Below are 23,951 nucleotides of genomic sequence, written 5' to 3' on the forward strand. Positions count from 1 at the left end.
CAGGATAATGCACGGCCCCATGTTGCAAGGATCTGTACACAATTCTTGGAATCTGAAAATGTCCCAGTTCTTGCATGGCCGGCATACTCACTGGACATGTCACCCATTGAGCATGTTTGGGATGCTCTGGACCGGCGTATACGACAGCGTGTACCAGTTCCTGCCAATATCCAGGAACTTCGCACAGCCATTGAAGAGGAGTGGACCAACATTCCACAGGCCACAATTGACAACCTGATCAACTCTATGCGAAGATGTGTTGCACTGCATGAGGCAAATGGTGGTCACACCAGATACTGACTGGTATCCCCCCCCCACCCCCCCCCCCCCCCCCCCCCCCCCCCCCAATAAAACAAAACTGCACCTTTCAGAGCTTCATGGCTGTGCCCACCTCTGAAGACTGGAGGTCCATTGTGGAGTTTTACCTGCGGTGGCAGTTTCCTCTGTGCTGCGGACCGAAAGCACGTCCAGATCCAAGCACCTCCCAACTCAGGATCCCTGTTCCACAACTACAAGGGGCATTTTTCTATTGTGCTCCTTGCAGTTGTGGATGCTCGGTATCGGTTCCCAGTGATTGATGTTGGGGGGTACGGTTGGACAAGTGATGGTGGAATTCTGGCCAACTCTGCAGGATGGAACACTCCATCTGCCTCCTGACCAGCTCCTGCCTGGTGCTGCAGACCAAGGACCCCAGCCCTATGTCTTCGTGGTGGATGAGGCGTTCCCGCTGAGGAGGTGCATGATGCGGCCCTTCCCAGGACGTGGTCGTCTGTCATCAGAGGAGTGGTCATTTAATTACCGCTTGTCCTGCACCCAGCTGGTGGTGGATGACGCCTTTGGCATTCTGGCCTCCCAGTGGAGGTGGTATCGTCGCCTCATTGAGGTGCGCACAGAAGTTGTGGAGCAGTGTGTGAAGGCCACATGTGTGCTACACAATTTCTTGCGGGCTTCAGTGGACGATGAGACACCGACATTGTGGAATCCAGTAGGTGGAGAGGAGCCATTGCCAGGCCTGGGCTGAGTAGCTGCCAACAACTCAATGGAGGCACGGTGTGTGAGGGACGTCTTTAAAGACTTCTTCACAGCGGAGGGGGCACTACCATGGCAGTGATTTAACAGTCCTTCTCAGGACTAAAAACAGCTTTTTTAAAAGCCCCCCACGAACATCCAAACAGCAAACTTTAACTTCAACCATTTTCTGAATTATTTGTTCTGTCTTTTGTATTTGCTGAGTGCAATTATTTTGTACTTTTTCCTTCCGTGTTTGCGGATACTGAATTGGAACCGTGCACACATTCAGAATTTAGGATCTGCGGTTGTCCTTCTGTGCCCGTGGTGGAGTGTTCGATGGCTGTTGATGCTCACTCCAGAACATATGCACTTTCTTCACCATTACTGACTTAACCACTTGAAACTTCCATGAAAACACTGTTGTGGCTTTCTTTCTTCTTGAAAAGTCAAAGTATTGTTTGTTTGTGTGCTATAATAGATTTAATAAATTGAGATAAGCCCAAGTGAAAAACCTCATATTTCTAATACCATCACAAAAGTACATTATTATTATTATTCATTGGTGGATAAATTAAAATGTCATACTTATGTACAGACTGACTGCATGAAATTATACCAAAATTGTCAGGAAAAAACAAATTTATTTAAAAATATATTGTTTACTAGGCCTGAGTTGTACGACTGGAACAAAACTTACAAAGACAAGTACAAAAAGAACTGGAGAAAAGCAAAGACAAGTACAGGGAGGGAGAGAAGGATGGAGATAATGTTTAGGTCCATCCCTTGAAAAACTGTCAATTTATGTTATTTAAAAAAAAAAAAAAAAAAAAAAAATCTATTGAGGGGCCGAATGTTCCAAATTAAGCACAACTGTGCAATGATCTAATATGACCTTATGAATTTCCATTTTTACTATTTCTTGCTCATGAAATGGCAGTCTTTCAAGAGCTGGAGCTAAACTGAGGAGAAAATGCTCCACAGCATTAAATTCCCGCGGAGGAGGAGGAGGAGGTGGTGGTGGCGGCCGGTTTAGTGCTGCCAAAATGGCAGCCTCCACCACAGAAGGCTCCTCCTGTGATCTTGTTCTCCTCCTCTTTCTTTGTCCTGTGAAAAATGTAAAAAATTTAAATTAGATTTCCCACCATTTGTACAGTGTGTATTATGACTAACAGCCCCAAACAAGAAAAACTACAATGATTGGTGGACTGTACTATAACCAGCACACACCTGTGGGAGTGGACACCGGGGGAGTGGGCGCAGCAGCACCAGAAGGACCAGGGTCATTTGAGCCTGACGAGACCTCAGACAGTGAAGAGGTCCTGGGCTCTTCATCATCTTCTAAAATGACAGGACATAACATTATGACGTCTTTAAAAGACATGTTAAAATACATGTTTGGTTGCACTGAACCTTCTGACTCCTGGTCCACAGTCGATGAGGGAGGGAGGTCCTGGTTCTGGGCCTCTTGTGGCTGCTGGACCTGGCCCATGTTGCTGGTAGTGGGCCGGGGAGCCACAAATGGATCCAGGAACGAGAGGGCACCAGAGAACCTCCATCTCCTCCGCTGGTGTGCTGCTGCCCCACTCTTCCTGGCCTCTGTCTCCATCCTTCTCTCCCTGAGGTACGTGTCCCGCAAACCCTTCCACCGCTTGCGGCACACTTCCTCTGAAAATAGATTAAGATAGTGTTACAAAAAACAATATTAATCTAACTATCAATTTACATAATATCACTTTGATTAGTGTAGAGGATTAGCCATTAAATAACTTGACTTTGTGGAATAGTGGCTCTCGTTTTGGCGGTCAATTGTGAACTGCTATCGCTAAAGTCATTTAAAAAGCAAGCAATACAAAAAAACAAAAACAAAAAACAGGTTACCTTCCAGTCCGGTCTCCTCGCTGACTCTTCTCCATGCAATGTCCTTTTTGTACTTGTCTCTGTAATCATAGTTTGATGAGTCATACAACTCAGGACGAGTGTTCACAGCGACGATCAGTCTCTCCTCCATCTTGAATGAAATTTGTCCGCGCTGCGCTTTGATCAGAGTGCCCTTCTGTTTCTGTCTTTTACTCCCATCAGAACAGCTAAATGGTTTTCTTCTTGCTTTCCTCTCCTTTTGTTGCTCTGAGTTGTTCATGTGACCAGATGCTTTTTCACATTTAGAGCCTTTAAATTGTTTTTCATCAGTGTTGCCTGAATGAACAATATTGGTATTTTTCTGACAGTTAAAACTTGTCTGAAGTTCTCTGGTCTGTTTACAGTCATCACTGTCATCAGTCTCAGTTCCAGAACTGTCTGAACTCCTGCCACTGGTATCTGGTTGTAAATGACTGTTTGGACCTGAGTTGCTGGCTGGTTGTGGTCCTCCATCGTCCTCTCCATCAGCTTCTGCTGTCAGTGTTCTGTGTACAGATGAGCTGCTGGCTACAGGCTCAGCCTCTGTGCTCTCATCACTTCGGCTTTGATGAAGCTGTGATGACTCTGGTTTTTCATCATCATTTTCACTCTTCACAGGGACGGCAGTGAAACCAAACTTGGTGAGATCTGCCTCCTCCAGCTGCTGAAGCTGCTCTCCCTGCTGACTTATCCACAGCTTCTCTTCTTCTTTAATGTCCTCCTGGTCAACACTCAGATTCCATTCCTGGTGTTCAGGGAGAGTTTCTTCTTTAATCACCAAGAACAGCTGCATGTCTGTACAGAAACAAATTAAAAATAAATGTTATAACAACACTCACTAAAATAAAGTATCAGTGGTGAGTTTGACCTGATGACAGTAAGTTATTGAACTGATGGAACTGATAAAGTAGAAATGTACATCAGCATTTGTTTTACATTTCACAAATTGTAATTCACGTCCTTGTTTTCCACAACTGACTATTGCAGTGTTTTATTTTCTGGATTGTTATAAAACAGTGTAGGATGTCTACAAATAGTACAGAATTTAACATTTTTATTATAACTATTTTATTAAACACTTATTCAATGTTAAAATACTCCTTTTTTAAGGCTTGATTAATGATCATAACTTTTTTGTTAAAACTCGCAACACAAAGTAGCCTTGGTAGTTATGCTCCAATATGAGAACTAGAGTCCACACTCCCAATGCTGCACACTAAATGTGAATGTCCCTTCATGGACAGCAACATGACGCCTCCTAACCGGACAAAATATTGATTAAGTTCCCAGATGTTAATGCATTTTCAATGGGAATTCGCGACTGAATACACTCAGAAAAACACTCTCAAAATACGTGTTAAAATGACATTCTGAGCTGGATATTGACAGTAAAATTAACATTAAATCATGTCAGGAAAGTATTAAATGAGGCTCCTAAAACCATTACTATATATATATATATATATATATATATATATATATATATATATAAAAACACACACACAATTATCTTTTATTGACCAAGTTCCATCATTCATGAAGTCGGTGGTGTGTCTGTGCACATTTCTGTGTGTGGGAGTGACTTATTGGCGTCACATTGTGGCTTGTTGTACTTTTGTCTTTTGTGGCGCCACAACGAGTCCTTCCATAGGGATTACATGGCAACCTCTCGCCGCCGTCCCTCGCTTGGCGTCCGGTGTGAACGCAGCATAAATCGACGACGTTCAAATGCGCGATCCCGCGAAGGCGGTGCTTTTCACGGCAGGGGAGCTGAATTCGCACACTTGTTGTCGGGTTACTTGGGTGATCCGATGCCTGACCAATTAACTCTATGCGTCTGATGCGTGCCGATCACGTGATTTCTGAAAAACACCGCGAGCTTCGAACCAGGGCTTCAATCACTACAGGACTCGACACGTGGTTCAGAGTTTTGACACAGTTCACAGCCTGCGCACGCGGCGCTACAAGTTAAAGCGTTTTAACTGAGTCAACATTACGGCGTTTTCTTTACAAATGAACGTGTTTGTTGGCGTAATTTGCCGACACAAAAAACGAGGAAACAAACTAAACACTCCAGTAAAGTTAGAAAGATATTAAGATTCTAAATTCACGGCTCAATAAATCTTAAGCGAAACGTTGTAGAAAAACAAATCAACATTTTAACACATTAACGTCATCCACAGCTTAAAAAACATTTACCTGATCACCGGCTGCCAACAGCAGAGACAAAAAGATGCAGACGACCGTCCAAAAGACAAAAGTCCACCAGATGTGTCCAGACTCAGCATTAGCAGCAGTTAGCCGCTGTTTCAACAACCTTCTCAGCTCTTCAACCTTTTCACACCAACTTCACCTTTTCTTCTTCTTCTAGTTTACTGTCGACCTTTGTGCTTCTGGAGCTCTTCAAAAAACATATTCGAGGATCACAGAGTGAAGTTTGATCTGTTCAGAGAAGAGTTAACAGCGTCTCCAGCTAACTAGCTTTAGCTTTTGGCGCCGACAGGAAAGTTCTTCTTCGTTGCATTATACGAACTTATGTTGCATTACCGCCACCTACTGGACCTGGAGAGCAAAGACGAGTAAAAGAGGGAAAAAAAGCGAAATTCTCTCCATAATTCCTGCAGTTCAAAGATGTTGAACTGTTGTGTTCTTCAACGTGTTCTTCACTCTGCTGTCATTGTCAGAGTGCAGCAGATAATCAATAAATGACTGTGACTTAGCTCCTGTGAGCAGTTTTCCTGCCAGTCAAACAATCTGAAGGCTGTGTGTGTTTGTTCCTCCATTATGTTAAGACACAGTATTACAGTCCAGTGATGTTGATCAATGTCATGGATGTTACCATCTTCAAACATGGCATCAAATATCAGGTCACTGTAACTATGAGGACGTGCTAAAGTTGGAAAGTGTCACAGAGGGGATGAAAAATAAAGGTCAAACTGATTTTTGCCAGCTTGCACTCGACCGAGACGGACGCACTTTTCTCTTCTCCCTCCCTCCTTATCTTTCCTGCTTTTGTGGCGTGTTGTCTGAGGCTGCAGCTTTGCTCTTCTGGAAACGACAAAACTGGATCTGTTAAAGTGGTCTCTGAACGCAATTTACACTATTTTTTCTACAAGATCTTCGGGAGCGGAGGACCCGACCTGTCCTGCTGGGACGCATGTGATGGGTTACGTGATGGACTCGTGGAGGAGATGGCATGTCATGTGCCTGTACATGCTTTCTGTGGAGGACGTTGAAGATGTGTACATATTCGGCTTGGTGGTGACCGGCTTTCTGATGTGTGGAGCGGGGCACTTGCTGGTTTACCGGAAAATCAAGAAAGTGGAAGCAGCTTTGATTGGTTGTTCCAAGCTGCCCTATATGATTGATTCGATTGGGAAGGCAGTGGCTGCGCAGTCGGCGGGGGTTAACCGCGCATTGGATGACATCTTTAGGAAGATTGCAGCCCTGGAAACCCGCTATGACCGTCTGTGAAGACCACATTCTACATTTCAGATGCATTGGGAGCCACTCTGTTCTCAGAACTGTGGAATCTTTCAGGCGTCTGTTAATCTGGCTATTCATTTGGCTTCCCCAAATACAGCTGCACTTCAAGGTCGCTGTGATAAGATACCTGCTCAGAAGAACAACACTCTTATGCCTCGCTCCCTGGTCTTCCCCCCTCCCCTCAGCTTCTCCAGCTCTGACGTGAACTGTGGACTGTCCAGGACTTCCTCAGCCTGCGCAGGGCTGTTCCCTTCCCCCCCAGACTGTCGAACAAGGCCGTCGACGGCGCCGAAACTGGCTGCCTTCCGGAGTGTTCTGATAAACTGGTCCTTTCAAATCTTGGTTGTCGTCCTGTGTCCTTGTTTTGTCTCTGTGATTATTGTTTTTTGTGCTGATGGGATTTTTTTTTTTCCTCATTGCTGCTGTGTAATGCAGCGGCTATGAGGTTTTTTTTTTTTTTTTTTTTTTCTTCTCCTTTTCCCTCGTGTTTTGCTTCAGAGAACCAGATGAAAGAGAAAATGTCTCACTTGGACACACAGATTTGTCAGGACCTACAGAGCCAGCAGGTCCACATTAACATTCACTGATCACTATTGAGGAGCTACTTTAGTGTATTTATTGAAAGCTGAGAGTGACACAGTTAAAGCTACAGAGAAGTTCATTGCTGATGGAGCATCTTATGGAAAAATCAAGAGCATCAGATCAGATAACAGCACAGAGTTTATATCTCCAGAGTTTCAGTCACTGCTTTGTCTAAACACCATTCAGCAGGAGACCTCAGCCCCTTATTGTCCCCATCAAAATGTGACAGAGAATAAGTCTGACCTTTATAAGGATGAGAAGATTTGGGTCATTGTGTTGTGTCCACAAACATAAGAAAACATCTGGACTCACAATGTGAAAAAGGGGTTTTTGTGTGTGATGACAAAAACAGCTCTTCATATCTTGTCTTTTATCCAGACACAGGAAGAGAACTCAAAAACAGGTTGGTGAAGTTCATCACCAAATGTGTAAATGAGTGTCAGACTCAGACAGATCTGGACATGAGAGAAAAGATTCTGTACAAGGAGATGACTGAAAGCCACCAGCCAAAAACTGACATCATCAAACCAATCAGACAGGAGCCTAAAGCAGAGATTAGAGACACGGATACAACTACAGGGGAGGATGAGAGTCCACACAGTCCACGTTATCCAAGAAGGGAGAGGAGAAGTTCTATCTGATATACACCGAACTCTGAAGGAGGCCATGAGGTCATCAAATTCAGATTTGTGGGTCAGAACTATGAAGGAGGAAATCGATTCTCTGACAGTGAGTCCAAGGACTTCATCCTGATATCAGTCAGAGTGCTGTTGTTTAGTCTGTAGATGTCTGTGTGTCCTTCCAGGGAGATAGATGCCTCCTCAGACCATCACTAACCCACCAAACCGGTTGTCAGAGAAATCACCCTCTTACCACCATATACTTGTTTTTACAGATATTATGGCTTGTTCAGTAATCCATTATCTCATGCTCATATTTCTGCACTGTGCTATGTTACACGTTCGTGCTGACCACTGGGCCCAGCAACAAGGAAAGTTCTTGTGGAAAGTCAGGAAGCAACAGAACTGATGAGCACCAGTCGGTTTCACATCCTGCCTGAAGACGGGTTGTTTGATGGGAAAAGAGAAGGGAGTATAAGTCAACAATCCTTCAATTGATTTTTGCTCAACAGCTGCACAGGATGTTTTGCATGTGCCTCTTCTCAAGGTAACTGACATGTTGTATGACTCGTGAGCCTTTAACGATCACGCCCTGCTTGTACATCACATTTTTTTTGAGTGAATAAAAGATGCTGAGCAAAGAGAGACAGTCGAAGAGAGCGAGGTGGAGACTCTGTGCTCTGAGACTGCTCTTCCCTTTGCATGCAAAGCTGACAGAAAAAGATTTGCTGCGTCCCGTGTCCATTCATTTCTTTGGTGTCTAAAGAGGTTTGACCCTGACACCGGCCGTGCTGAGTGATGTTGCAGGCAGCAACATCACTCAGCTTTGTATATTGTATATTTGTGAATAATCAATGAAAAATCTATCTGCCTGCTGTGCTACATTGTTTTGTCTCTTCCAGAGAGTGATGGAGCTGGAGGCAGACGTCATGGGTCATGAACTGATTTTTGTGGATGAAGCAGGTTTCAACCTTACAAAAACAAGGAGACGTGGCAGGAACATTATTGGACACAGTGACATCATCAATGTCCCAGCAGGACAACATGGGGGTAATATAACTGTGTGCAGCTGGAAGACAAAGAAGTTCAGTCAGCCTCCCACCCAGCTGTTTATCTTTAACATTGTATTTTCTTTTAATGCAATTTACTTTTTTAAGGAGATTCCTTTTATGGTTTTGGCTTCCCAAAAATGTTGCTACATATTTGGGAGATTTCTGATCTGTGGTGGCTGATTTTTTTCTTGAAATTTCTTTTTCCATTGTGGCACAGTATTGATTTTTTTATTTGTGGTTCCTTTTCTCTACAAATCTTGTGGGACTAATTTACTTTGTAGGTACCATGCTGCTCAATAATTTACACAGTTTAAATCTGTCAATGTGGTTCCTTCTGGGACCAGTTTAGTCAGTCCCAGGTTAACTTTTTGCAGGATAGTTTAGAATTTTTTTTTTTATTCTCTTTTAACTTAGACAAGTTTGATGCTCTTTCATGTCCATTTTTCTTGTTTCTTCAATCTTATTTGCCAATTCCTCTTCTAATTCCTGCTGTTCTGGGTCTGTGTGCACCTGTATATTGTTTTGTAGATGAGCTGGTGAATGGCTCTTTGATTTTTTTTTTGGGGGGGGGGGGGGGGGGCGCAGTGAATGACTATTTATTTATTTATTTATTTATTAGTTTATTTGACAGGGACAATGTACATTAATGAACATTTCTGTAAATGCACCAGAATTAGCCTTAGCGGCTATTTTTCATCTGCAGTCCCTGGACAGGTGGTAGCAATCACCCTAAAAATAAGTGTTAGTTAAAATACATACATAAAACACTTCACATTATACAATTTAGTAAACATTATATATATGTATATATATATATATATATATATATATATATATATATATATATATATATATATATATATATATATAAAGGAATTAAACATGCAGGTTAAATATATTTTCTAAGACTATTCAGGAGATTTGGTGCTGACATGTTTGATGGTCAACGAGCCACTTCCTCAGATTAACCTTAAATGTGTTAAAGGTGGTCATTTCTCTAATGACCACAGGTACTGTGTTCCACTCTTGTGCTGCCCTCACAGAGAAAGAAGCCTGACCAAAAGCACTTCTCCTCTAGTGGCTCCCCTGGTGTTACGAACAGCAGCAGACCTTACATTCACAAACTGTTCCAGAGGGGGAGAGGACAGACCATTTATAACTTTAAACAAGAGACATAAATTTACATATTTAATCATATTTTGCCAGTTCAAAAGTTTATATTTTTGTAAAATAGCACAGTGGTGGTAGCACTGAGGCTTCCTATCCAATACTTTGATAGTTTGTTTATAAAGGGTTTCTAGTGGCTTGAGCGCTGTTGCATTTGCATTGGACCATGTAGTCAGGCAGTATTTAATATGTGATAAAATCATTGCATGCATAAAAACTTTAGCTGCCTGTACAGATAGTTGAGGCCGTATGTAACGAAAATTAGAGAGGCTAAATTTAACTTTGTGACACACTTTTTTAACCTGTGTTTTAAATGTGAATGTGTCATCGAGTTAGACCCCTAGATATTTATATTCAGACACCACTTTGATCCTTTCCCCTGCCACATAGACATTTGGTTCAGTGACTAGACTTTTAGATCGTGTAAAAAACATTGCAACAGTTTTTGATACATTCCGTTGTAAACAATTTTCCTCAAGCCATGTTGTGACATCAACCATGGACTGTGTTAATTGGTCAGGGTTAGGGTTACTATGAATTATCATGTGTGTTTTCAGGTTGCCCTTTCGTCCAAATCTTTGACCACACTCAGAACAAATGCTTTTTGTCTTTGTTTTTTCATTTATCTTTGATGTCTTTTTAATAGAATGCAATGGGCCCCAAACCTGGGGTCTAAAGTTGCACCCTAGGCTCTATAGTTGTCCTAACCAGAGCTGGCATTGTATCCGAGGGTTCTCTTAAAGATGGTGATCGTTCCCTTAATTGTAGACAACTGCACCTCATGTGCTTGGCTTTTTTCTCTTGCTTGTTCCAGATGACAATATCAGGTTTGATTGCACCTCCTTCGATGTGTCTTCCTGCTGGGATCTCTTTGTCGTAGAAGACAGTTACTTTTCCATCGGATGAGACTGGTGCTGGCTTGTACTCCCATACATGTTCTTTGACTTCCATCTCGAGTTCCTTGCATACCTTCCAGTGGAGATATTGACAGATCTTGTTGTGTCTGGATGTATAATGTCCGTCTGCCATGAGGATCTGGCATGCTGAAGTTAGATGGTTTACACTCTCAACAGCTGTATGACAGAATCGACATTTATCATTCTGTGAGATCCCTGCCATTTTTTTGAAGCCATTTGTTAGAAGTCCCTGATCTTGTGCTCCAATCAGAATTCTTTCTCCATCAAAACCAAGTTTTCCATTTTTTAGCCACTGCATTGATCCAACTTTGTCGATGTATTCCTTTTCGAGTTCTTCTTGGAAATGTCCGGCTCTTTTGTGCTGTTTCCATCTTTCCACTCGATGTTTTCCTTCTCTTTTGCAGTATTGTTCTCTGGTCTGTCTTGCAAGTTTTGTTGCAGGCATGAGACTGTTGCTTTTTCTCTCTTGTAGAAGTTCTCCTTCAAAGTTTTTTGCCAGTTTAGTGATTGAGGTCCGTTCGGTTAAGTTCTCCTCGTGGTGTTTTTACGATTTCTTCTTCAGAGCTCTTTAAGTACTGTCCAATACTTATTATCGATGCTCTGTAGGCCTGGCTGATTTCAGTGAGACCCAGACCGCCTTCTCTGCGAGGGACATATATTCTGTCCATGCACTGATTTCTGTATGTGATTTTGTGGAGGGTGAGCATCTTCCTGGTTTTTGTGTCCAACATATTAAGCTCACGCTGTGGCCAGTTCACTATGCCAAACCCATAGGTCACCACTGGTATTGCAAACTGGTTTATGGCTGTGATCTTGTTTTTTGGTGTCAACTGTGTTTTGCAGATCTTTTTTAAGTGGTTTAGGTATTCTTGTGTTTTTGTTCTCATTTTCTTGTGCTCAATTGTATTATTTTGTTCAATTCTCAAGTATTTGTATGTGGAGTCTACAGCCAGATCTTCAATGTAGTTCCCTTCATCCAATTGTATGTTTTCGGGTTTTGTCTTTTTACCTTTTTTTGATTGTGCATTTTGAGCATTTATCCAGTCCAAATTCCATACCAATGTCTTTGAAGAACTTATGGACAGTTTCCACAAGCTGAGTCCCTTTTTTGTGTTGGCATAGATTTTCAAATCGTCCATGAACAACAGATGGTTCACAAGTTTTTGTTTTTTCTTTCCTCTGTCTCTACTTAAGTCATACCTGATGTCATGCTCCTTCAGGATCTTGCTGAGCGGGTTTATGATTAAGCAGAATAAAAGTGGTGAGAGTCTGTCTCCCTGAAATATTCCTCTCTGAACTCGTATGTCTGGGATTGTTATTTGTCCCTCTGTGTGATTGAGGGTGATGGTCGTGTTCCACTTGTTCATTTGTGCTCTCAGGAAAGATCTTATTTTCTCATTGATGTTGTAGAGTTCTAAGCACCTCATGATCCAGGAGTGTGGTACACTGTCAAATGGTTGTGTCAGAGGGCAGATGCCGTCTCTGATCATTTGCCCAACCTCTTGTTGCATCACTTTTATTTCATCATCCGAGAAATGTTTTTGTGTGATAAAGTTGGATTTTTGGGTGGTGAGTTGCTTCCTTGGGATGTCTTTTTTTATTTGGGCAGTGGTGGTGGAATATTTTTTGCCATTCTCTTTGTCTGATTTTTGGTGTATTTCATTTTGGCATATTCCTTTGCCCACAACAGTATCCACTCTTCCTCCCTCTTCCACTGACTCCTTTCAAACTGAAGTTGCTTCCCTTTATCCATCAACTGATGATCTTTTATCGCTTCTTTTTCGGCTTCTTCCTTTATTTTTTGTATTTCCTCTGCTGTCAGATATTTTGCGATTTGTGAGGCGATTGATTGCAGTTTTGCAGTTGTGGTGGCTTCTTTCTTTTGTGATGGTAGATCCGCTTCTTTTATGCATTCCTCAAATACTGCCTTTTTCTTTCTGCCCCACTTCTCATGCCTTGAGTAAGTGAAGCAGTGAAAGATCTTTTTCTTCTCTTCAATGGTCCAATTTACTGTGGCGTAGTTTCATTTGTTTCTTCTGGCCCAGTGATGCTGTTGTTGCTGGAGTCCAGGATCAGAACTATGCTGATCTGGTGGATTATCCAGCTGAGTGCTTCCACAGGAGATTTGTCCTGTGTGGTTTGTCCTTTGTGGCTTCACAGTGTCCTTCTGTTTCAGTATTTGTCATCGATCAGAACAGCTAAATGGTTTTCTTCTTGCTTGCCTCTCCTTTTGTTGCTCTGAGTTGTTCATGTGACCAGATGTTTTTCCATATTTAGAGCCTTTAAATTTTCTCATCAGTGTTGCCTGAATGAACAATACTGGTATTTTTCACAGTTAAAACTTGACTGAAGTTCTCTGGTCTGTTTCCAGTCATCACTGTCATCAGTCTCAGTTCCAGAACTGTCTGAACTCCTGCCACTGGTATCTTGTTGTAAATGACTGTTTGGACCTGAGTTGCTGGCTGGTTGTGGTCCTCCATCATCCTCTCCATCAGCTTCTGCTGTCAGTGTTCTGTGTACAGATGAGCTGCTGGCTACAGGCTCAGCCTCTGTGCTCTCATCACTTGGGCTTTGATGAAGCTGTGATGACTCTGGTTTTTCATCATCATTTTCACTCTTCACAGGGACGAAAGTGAAACCAAACTTGGTGAGATCTGCCTCCTCCAGCTGCTGAAGCTGCTCTCCCTGCTGACTTATCCACAGCTTCCCTTCTTCTTTAATGTCCTCCTGGTCAACACTCAGTAAAATAAAGTATCAGTGGTGAGTTTGACCTGATGACAGTAAGTTATTGCACTGATGGAACTGACAAAGTAGAAATGTACATCAGCATTTGTTTTAAATTTCACAAATTATAATTCACGTCCTTGTCTTCCACAACTGACTATTGCAGCGTTTTATTTTCTGGATTGCTATAAAATAGTGTTGGATGTCTACAGATGGTACAGAATTACTGTTCCTCTAGTTTTAATGAAAACCAGGAGGTTTGATCACAGACATTCTGGCTTCCCTTCTCCGACTCGGACTAGATTTCAAGATTTTGTTCCACATTTCAGGCTCTAAACGGTCATGAACTCAACTATCTTGCTGAACTTGTTCAGCCTTATGTGCCTCCTCGTGCCCTGTGGTCCTTGGATGCAGACTTGCTCTGTGTCTCAAGGGTTAAAATGAAGTCAGCAGGCTTCAGAGCCTTTTTTGCCGTGGTTGTATCTTGTGGAACAGGCTGCCTGTTGGCATCTGAAATGTGACTAAGACTATTTTTAAAAAAATATTTTCTGTCAACTGTAATTAGTTAAGGTTTTTCATCTTTTCATTATTTTTTTCTCGTATTTAATTATTTTTTTGTTTTTATTTTGGGATATTATTGTTACTATTATTATTATTACTACTACTTACATGGTACTTGAACAAGATGTCAGAAGACATTAAATACGATATAAATACATCTATAGTGACATTACAACTCATTAAAATATATATAAGCCAAATAATTTAATTCAGTTTGTAATGTTGCTGTCCACAAAAACAAAACGTTAATGGACTGCATTTCTACAGCACTTTTTACCATCTGATACACATATTCAAAGAGCTTTTAGCCATTTATTCAACATCAAGACATTGAATAAACTTTCACTTTCAAGCCTTTTTTCAACATTTTTTATTATAACCATTTTATTAAACACTTATTCAATGTTAAAATGCTCCTTTTTTAAGGCTCAATTAATGATCCTAACTTTTTTGTTAAAACTAGCAACACAAAGTAGCCTTGCTTGTTATGCTCCAATCAAAGAGGTTATATATGAGAACTAGAGTCCACACTCCCAATGCTGCCCACTAAACATGAACATCCCTTCATGGACAGCGACATGACGCCTCCTAACTGCACAAAATATTGACGAAGTTCCCAGATGTTAATACATTTTCAAGGGATTCACGACTGAACACACTCAGAAAAATGCTCACAAAATGTGTTAAAATGCCATTCTGACCTGGATATTGCCAACATGTGCAGCTTTCTGGCATATTCCACCTGATTCTTGATGAGACAAATAGAACTTCAATGAGCGGTGCTCAGTAAATCGCCCGGAATTAAAATGGTGACCACACCTCCTTGCCGGGACATGGCTCAATGCGAGTGCAGACTCTAGTTTTCATATATAACCTCTTTGGCTCCAACATTATGATTTGCTACAATTTACTCTTTGTATTGGGGGAAAATGACACTATTGAAAATGCCAGTTAAAAACAGCTTAAATCAAATGTTTATTCAACATCTACAAACAGACTGTGAACAGTCTTTCACTTTTGAATATCTTTCAAAATTACTCAATTTTATAACATAAAGAGGAAATATCTTATCCTTCTTCTGTTATTGTCTAACACCCCCCCCCCCCCCCCCCCCCAAAAAAACACTTCTTTTGAGATTGTTGGCACCTTGCAAACCAACACGGTGCACTGCAGCCACTAACTGTTTGGGTGTGGAACTGAATGAATGGATTCTGGCAAACATGAAAAAGAACTCAGAAATGTTCATTTTAGTAAAAACGCAGAATTTCTCATCAGTCCTCCTTTTTATGATCCCCAAATGTCCAATAATAACATGTCTGCAGCTGCTCACATGTCCAAGAACTCTTCCACTCTCAGAATGTGCAATAAATCATTTGTATGTGTGATATTATCAACACTATCAGGAGCCATAATTCACCCTCAATGTTAAAGAGGTTTTTAAAGTTGTCTTATCTGGAAATTTTATTTTCTTCTAATATAGTTATTTTCTATTATAAGGCGATGTGAGGGTTAGCGTACTTGCTTCCAAACCAGGAGGTAGTCGGCTCAAGATCACACGTGCCCATTCTCCATGTCATGTGGAGTTGTATCAGGGGGGGTATCCGGTGTAAAACTTGTGCCACATAAACACACAGATACATATCAACTGTGGCGACTGAGAAAAAACAGAGAAGCTGAAAGAACTTACAATGGTTATTTTTCTGATCCAGTCTCCTGCTGTTCATTTCGACTTGTATGTCTGTTCATCTGTGCAGCTTCAGATTTCCATTTTTATGTGTATAAAATGAGAAAACAACGGTCATCGATAGTATCGATGGATCAGCTTCATCAGTCCATCACCAAGCTGAACTGTCCTTCATTTATCATCAGTTTGTCTTATTTATTTTTGCTGATATTTGGTGTTCAGTCTATAATCAGAACTCCAACACAAACTAACAGTTATCATTTGGATGTGGTGGAGTTGCTCTGAAATAAAGTTTAGTGGACAAACCTGCTCTGGATCAGAGAACTTCAGGCTTGAAAACAGCTTCCAGCACGTTGACTAGTTTCTTCTCTTCTTTAAATCCACTCGTTTCTTCTTGCTGCTCTGCGATCTGTTTGTTTCTACCAACTCAAATATCTCAGCATTAGCAGCAGTTAGCCGCTGTTTCAACAACCTTCTCAGCTCTTCCACCTTTTCACGCTAACTTCGCCTTTTCTTCTTCTTCCGGTTTACTGTCGACCTTTGTGCTTCTGGAGCTCTTCAAAAAACATATTCGAGGATCACAGAGTGAAGTTTGATCTGTTCACAGAAGAGTTTCCAGCGTCTCCAGCTAACTAGCTTTAGCCTCAGACGACAACCGGAAACAGTTCTTCTTCGTTGGATCGTTGTGACGTTTGGCAAACCAGCTTTTAGGTGCATTATCGCCACCTACTGGACTAGATTACGGACATGTTGTCGACGTCCACGTGGTAAAAGGAAAGTGGCCTCTGTGTGTTTGTGTATCCGGAGCATCAACTGAAACCCATAAAGAGCAGACTTTCGTCCTTTGGCAGATTTATGCATTTTTTTTCATGAGGATTCGTCATGAAAACAGAAAAGTGATTAGAACAATATTTTGTAACTGACAACTGTTTATTTCGCACGTCCACAATAAGAGCATGTATTTCAAAATAAAACCTTTGAGGTCGCTGCAGACCTGACAGACTTCATCAGTCTGTCCGTCCTCTAACATCCCAGACAGCAGATTCAAATCTGGACATTTTCATTCTGAATGTGACCCCAAACCCAGAATTAATATGTTCACACTCCAGACAAAACTGCAGGATTATGTCTCAACAGAAATTTGTTTTAATGTGAACATGGTCACAGTGCAAATATACAACTTCCATTATTTGTCATTTCTTTACATGGAATATTGTCCTGGTTAAGCAGCTTCAGAAAAGCTTACTGACAACAATAAAAAAACATGTTAGAAAACTGAACACAACTGAAAACAGATTAAACATTCCATTCAATAAAGACTTTCATAAAAGCCAAGAATTTTTTTTTTGATGGCAACACTTAATAAAATGTAATATATCGTATCTGTAAGCAGATTTTCCCCAAAAGTCAGCTGTCCTCTGTACATAGTACAAATTAACACATGTCGAACCCGTGATTCCCCACAGGTCAACATCCTCGTATTTGTCATAACTGAGTGACTTTGTTGTTTGGAGACGACAGCAGACAAAATCATCACCATTAATTTCATTTCTGGCTGATGTGACATTTTGCCTTGTGGTTCAGTAACACAGCTGGAACCAGGTAGAGGTCAACCAAGGGTTACAACGGGTCAACATTTCAAAATACTCCAATCACACTGAAGCATATACCACATTATTTGACTGATCATAATTTGCATCATTTTTAAACAAATTTGGAGCAACTTTAACTTTTGACCCCTTTGTGTACTGAAGTTGACTTTGTCACTTTTTCTGATGTTTTTAACTCAAAACTCCAGAACATTCAGTCATAAATAGTCTAAACTATACGTTTATAGTCTTTATGATCAGAGAATTGATTCTCCTTAGACAGACAGAAAACCTCTTTGTGGACTGTTTCATCAACATAAACACCAAATTTGGGGCTTTCAGACTAACTGATAGTTTTTTTTTTCAATAAATCCTGATAACGCCTATATCTTTGGTGAAATGTTGCGCTCGTGTGTCCAACAAATGTATTTACAAATTATAAAGGCAGAAGTAGACTCTTCCAAAAACTTCTGTAGATAGATTTTTGTACAATCTCAATATTTTCCTTTTTATGTACAATAAAGAGAAAGTCGTTACTTAATGAAAACAAAACAGGTTTATTTTTGTGTGTTTGGTTTAGTTCAATTCACTGTGAAAAATGTATGATTTGTCAGAATGAAAGTCACACCAGAGTTTAATTCCCAGAACCTCCCAATGAGTAAATAAATGGAATTTAACACTCCAGAAAATGCAGAACTGACAAGGATCAGAGCAGCTGAACAGCAGCGTTGTAAATCTGGACACCCTGTTGTCCTCAGTTCATGTCCGTCTCTTCTGTCATGTTGATCTTCCAGCATTTCTGCTGCCAAATTGTCTTCATGACAGAATCAGAAACGCCGCCGATTCAGGAAAAATGTTGTTCCCCTTTAAGACACTCCTCGTTCCACCTCCACCATCGACCTCTGACCTTACAGGTACAGCAGCAGACATCATGAACCGGTTCTAGTTAATAACCAGAGCTCACCCGGGTTTATTCTCCTAATTATTTCCCTGCACTATGCAGGTGAGGAAAATGATGACACACCCCAAATAAAATTCTTTAGCAACAGCTGTAAATTCTGTAAGAGTCATTTTAGTGTTTACACTATTGAGTAAATAGACTTTTGAATAAAACCTGAAGTAGCAGCTGAAATGTTGACAGCAGTGTGTCGACTGGATCAGAGGACAGAAATTTACTGGAAATATATTAATATTGCTGGAAGTTGAGGTTCTCCTCCAAAACTTTAATGACAATCTGTAAATTTGCTTCAACGTTTTTTTGTTTTGGCAAAGTTTTTTCTCTCTCAGGTATTTTGAAAACTTCACCAACTTTGGGTGCATTTCAGCTTTCATGACCAAAAGTTAGTATTTTGCCCAAATTTAAAATTCTGTAATTTAGAACAGAGCTTTAATGAATCAAATAAAACCATCAGAAATAAAATTTATCAGAAATTGGAGGAAAAGAAGCATTTTGGTTGAATTTTATTGTTTTCCAAACAAACAGTATTTATTGATGACAAAAAAATCTAACTTGTGAGAAAGAATTGTGAACAGTGTTTAGATGAATCAAACTCATCAGAATTAAAATCAGAAACTGAAGGAGAAAATGTTTTGAAGAATTTCAATATTTTCACAATAAAAAAAATACATTTTTCACAACTCAAAATATTATTTTGTGAGGAAGAATTGTGAACAGTGTTTCGATGAAGCAAACAGAAACATGATAATCAAAATCGAAGAACTGAAGAAGGAAAAAATTAAGATCAATTTCAGTTACCGAAAAATATTTCATATTGTCAACAAAAATTACAATTTCAACATTACGACATTCAGAGAGTCATAACGTTTCCCAAACATACTTGTACAACAGGACTCCTGACAGATGCCATCTCACACCTCGACGACTGCAACATCTTGCTGACAGATTAAACACCATGAACATCCAAACACATCACACTGTCACACCATCTTTTAGTCCAAATCTTCTCACACACTGACAGAAACCTTTTTTTTTTTTTTTGCTCTTGGATTTCTTTTTAACAGAAAGTTGGACCCTAAACATTGCTGCCATTGTATCCGAGGGCTCTCAAGAAGGTGATCGTTCCCTTAATTGCTGATAACTGCACCTCGTGGACACTTGGGTGACCAGGGATTGACTCATGGTATTTCTTCAGGTTCTTCTTCACAAGGCCTGTTGCTCCACCACAAATGGCATGATATCTAATTCTTTCAATGACCATGTTGTTCGTAGGTCATTTTTCAGGTCTTGGTATTTCGAGATCTTTCCGCTCGATTCAGGCCATAGTCATTGGGGACTGTCACATTGATGATTTTGGCTGTTTTCTCTTGCTTGTTCCAGATGACAAAGGTTTGATTGCACCACCTTTGATGTGTCTTCCTGCTGGGATCTTTGTCGTAGAAGACAGTTACTTTTCCGTTAGATGAGACTGGTGCTGGCTCATGCTCCCAGATGTTTTCCTTTTCTTCCATCTCCAGTTCCTTGCAGATCTTCCAGTGGAGATATTGACAGATCTTGTTATGTCTGGATATATAATGCCCATCTGCCATGAGGATCTGGCATGCTGATGTTAGATGGTTTACACTCTCAACAGCTGTATGACAGAATCGGCATTTGTCATTTTGTGAGATCCCTGCCATTTTTTTTGAAGCCATTTGTTAGAAGTCCCTGATCTTGTGCTCTGACTAGAATTCTTTCTCCATCAAAACCAGATTCTCCATTTTTCAGCCACTGCATTGATCCAACTTTGTCAATGTATTCCTTTTCAAGTTCTTTGTGGACTCATCCAGTGCTTTTGTGCTGTTTCCATCTGTTCACTCTGTTTTTGTTCTGTATTGTTCTCTGGTCTGTCTTGCGAGTTTTGTTGCAGGCATCAGAATGAACAGCTTTCTCTCTTCTTGTAGAAGTTCTCCGCCAAAGTTTTTTTTTCCAGTTTGATGACTGAGGTATGTTCAGATAAGTTCTCGTGATGTTGTGCGACCTTTTTTACGATTTCTTCTTCAGAGCTCTTTAAGTACTGTTCGATACTTATCGATGCTCTGTAGGCCTGGTTGATTTCAGTGAGACCCAGACCGCCTTCTCTGCGAGGGAGATATATTCTGTCCATGCACTGATTTCTGTATGTGACTTTGTGGAGGGTGAGCATCTTCCTGGGTTTTGTATCCAACTTATTAAGCTCACGCTGTGGCCAGTCAACTATGCCAAACCCATAGGTCACCACTGGTATTGCAAACTGGTTTATGTAGGGACATGTATAATAATTCAATCCCATACAAATAAAAATCTGACTGTGAATTCAGAAAGAACATAAAAAGCCCTTTAAAATGACACTAAAATCATGTGATTATCTTAAGTATTAAGAAAGTTATGGCAGTTTTTTGTGCTGGGAATCGAGCTTGTTTTCCTAGCCTTAATGAGTGGATGAAACAACAGCGCTGAGTTGGACTTTATCCTTCATATTTTGTCTCATAACTTCCTTAATATCAAAGTTATCGCCATGGTTTTTTCAGGAATGATGGATTACTATCTCTCCTACATTTTAAATGGTATATCATCTCAACACTGGCAGTCACTGGATTTTGGCGATCGACCAGGATCTTTGTGAAATGGCCAATCCTTCTGAAATTCAGCAAAATTAAAGAGAAATCCTTAATCTTTATTCCCTATGAATTGACTTTTAATGTCTATTTTTCCTTCCAGTACAATTTAAGTGACTGATTAAGCAAAAACAAGAAATCAGGCTCAAGCACTCCTAAATATATTTTAAGCACCCCTATATTATATATATATATATATGTGTGTGTGTGTGTGTGTGTACAGTGAAATCTAACGCGTTAATCTTTCCAAATCAGTAATCAGATTAAAGATACTTCTTCAAGTCACTGCGTTACTATTATTTTTGCATTGTGGGTCGATAGCAGCATTAAACTTGGTCTGTGGGCAGGAGGTCTGCGTTCGATTAAACTGCCCACTTTAAGCGAGCTGTGAGCTTTTCATCCACGGCTTTCTGCAGCAGCGATGACTTGTCCTCACCTCTTAAAGTGCGGTGACAACAGCACACCTGCACTGAGCTTTACAACGACATTTTTATGCTTTTTTTTTCTCCTTTATTTAGAATTCTGAGCTGAGCCGCTCCGTATCTGCTCGTTAAAAACAGCTGATCCTCCGCGACGCGTCAACAATTAACACTACTTTCCACTCAAATGCACCTAAACTCTCTTCTGAGGACCACATGATGTGAAAACGCAATGAAACTTTCTTACCTGTAACTCTGGTCATGTTTTCTGCATAAATAAATGTTATCCATTCTTTGTGCTCAAAAGCCAAAGCAGGGGCGAATCCACATGGAAAGGGGGCGTGGGGCAAGGGTGTGCCCCCACACAACACCCTTAGATTAAAGGTCCAGTTTTGAAGCCTTTTTTCACTACAACTACTAATACTACTTATAATAATAATAATAATTTCAACAAGTAAAATTTTTAGAGAGAATTTAAATGTTAGAAAGTATTTAATAGTTACATTTATAAACAATGTAGGTTAGAAATAGCAAGTTTTACTGTTACAGTGCTGTCAACAGTTAAATGAGGTCAAGAAAGAGGTCTTTATTTCACTTTTTATAAAACAAGTATTTATGTACACAGATCTGACCTTAATAAAATCAATTTTATTTATATAGCGCCAAATCACAACAAACAGTTGCCCCAAGGCGCTTTATATTGTACGGCAAAAGCCATACAATAATTAAAGAAAAACCCCAACGGTCAAAACGACCCCCTATGAGCAAGCACTTGGTGACAGTGGGAAGGAAAAACTCCCTTTTAACGGGAAGAAACCTCCAGCAGAAACAGGCTCAGGGAGGGGCAGTCCTCTGCTGGGACTGGTTGGGGCTGAGAGGAGAGAATCAGGAAAAAGACATGCTGTGGAGGGGAGCAGAGATCAATCACTAATGATTAAATGCAGAGTGGTGCATACAGAGCAAAAAGAGAAAGAAACACTCAGTGCATCATGGGAGCCCCCCAGCAGTCTAAGTCTATAGCAGCATAACTAAGGGATGGTTCAGGGTCACCTGATCCAGCCCTAACTATAAGCTTTAGCAAAAAGGAAAGTTTTAAGCCTAATCTTAAAATTAGAGAGGGTGTCTGTCTCCCTGATCTGAATTGGGAGCTGGTTCCACAGGAGAGGAGCCTGAAAGCTGAAGGCTCTGCCTCCCATTCTACTCTTACAAACCCTAGGAACTACAAGTAAGCCTGCAGTCTGAGAGCGAAGCGCTCTATTGGGGTGATATGGTACTATGAGGTCCCTAAGATAAGATGGGTCCTGATTATTCAAAACCTTATAAGTAAGAAGAAGAATTTTAAATTCTATTCTAGAATTAACAGGAAGCCAATGAAGAGAGGCCAATATGGGTGAAATATGCTCTCTCCTTCTAGTCCCCGTCAATACTCTAGCTGCAGAATTTTGAATTAACTGAAGGCTTTTCAGGGAACTTTTAGGACAACCTGATAATAATGAATTACAATAGTCCAGCCTAGAAGAAATAAATGCATGAATTAGCTTTTCAGCATCACTCTGAGACAAGACCTTTCTAATGTTAGAGATATTGCGCAAATGCAAAAAAGCAGTCCTACATATTTGCTTAATATGCGCATTGAAGGACATATCCTGATCAAAAATGACTCCAAGATATCTCACAGTATTACTGGAGGTCAGGGTAAGGATCTGGTTAGACACCATGTTTCTAAGATTTGTGGGGCCAAGAACAATAACTTCAGTTTTATTTGAATTTAAAAGCAAGAAATTAGAGGTCATCCATGTTTTTATGTCTGTAAGACATTCCTGCAGTTTAACTAATTGGTGTGTGTCCTCTGGCTTCATGGATAGATAAAGCTGGGTATCATCTGCGTAACAATGAAAATTTAAGCAATGCTTTCTAATAATACTGCCTAAGGGAAGCATGTATTAAGTGAATAAAATTGGTCCTAGCACAGAACCTTGTGGAACTCCATAATTAACCTTAGTCTGTGAAGAAGACTCCCCATTTACATGAACAAATTGTAATCTATTAGACAAATATGATTCAAACCACTGCAGCGCAGTGCCTTTAATACCTATGGCATGCTCTAATCTCTGTAATAAAATTTTATGGTCAACAGTATCAAAAGCAGCACTGAGGTCTAACAAGACGAGCACAGAGATGAGTCCACTGTCTGAGGCCATAAGATGATCATTTGTAACCTTCACTAATGCTGTTTCTGTACTATGATGAATTCTGAAACCTGACTGAAACTCTTCAAATAGACCATTCCTCTGCAGATGATCAGTTAGCTGTTTTACAACTACCCTTTCGAGAATTTTTGAGAGAAAAGGAAGGTTGGAGATTGGCCTATAATTAGCTAAGATAGCTGGGTCAAGTGATGGCTTTTTAAGTAATGGTTTAATTACTGCCACCTTAAAAGCCTGTGGTACATAGCCAACTAATAAAGATAGATTGATCATATTTAAGATTGAAGCATTAATTAATGGTAGGGCTTCCTTGAGCAGGCTTGTAGGAATGGGGTCTAATAGACATGTTGATGGTTTGGAGGAAATAACTAATGAAAATAACTCAGACAGAACAATAGGAGAGAAAGAGTCTAACCAAATACCAGCATTACTGAAAGCAGCC

General features: G+C 40.5%; 1 protein-coding gene across 1 annotated transcript; it reads right to left on the reverse strand.

Moving 5' to 3' along the window:
- Positions 1-1,717: 1,717 nt before the first annotated feature.
- LOC117504841 (myb-related transcription factor, partner of profilin-like) lies at positions 1,718-3,156 on the reverse strand. Its single transcript, XM_034164388.1, has 4 exons — positions 2,890-3,156; positions 2,422-2,676; positions 2,239-2,349; positions 1,718-2,115 (listed from the first exon to the last, which is right to left on the reverse strand). The coding sequence occupies exons 1-4, from the start codon at positions 3,146-3,148 to the stop codon at positions 1,847-1,849; spliced, it is 894 nt and encodes a 297-aa protein (XP_034020279.1). The 5' UTR covers positions 3,149-3,156; the 3' UTR covers positions 1,718-1,846.
- Positions 3,157-23,951: the final 20,795 nt, after the last annotated feature.

This window comes from Thalassophryne amazonica, chromosome 23 (assembly GCF_902500255.1).
Source record: "Thalassophryne amazonica chromosome 23, fThaAma1.1, whole genome shotgun sequence".
NCBI classification, from domain to species: Eukaryota; Metazoa; Chordata; class Actinopteri; order Batrachoidiformes; family Batrachoididae; genus Thalassophryne; species Thalassophryne amazonica.

Excerpts from the sequence above, each read along its gene's own strand:
- LOC117504841 (XM_034164388.1), bottom strand. The coding sequence starts at position 3,148 with ATGAACAACTCAGAGCAACAAAAGGAGAGGAAAGCAAGAAGAAAACCA. Across the intron at positions 2,677-2,889 it reads CGAGGAGACCGGACTGGAAG|AGGAAGTGTGCCGCAAGCGG; the intron begins GTAACCTGTTTT and ends ATCTATTTTCAG. Across the intron at positions 2,350-2,421 it reads TGTGGACCAGGAGTCAGAAG|AAGATGATGAAGAGCCCAGG; the intron begins GTTCAGTGCAAC and ends CTGTCATTTTAG.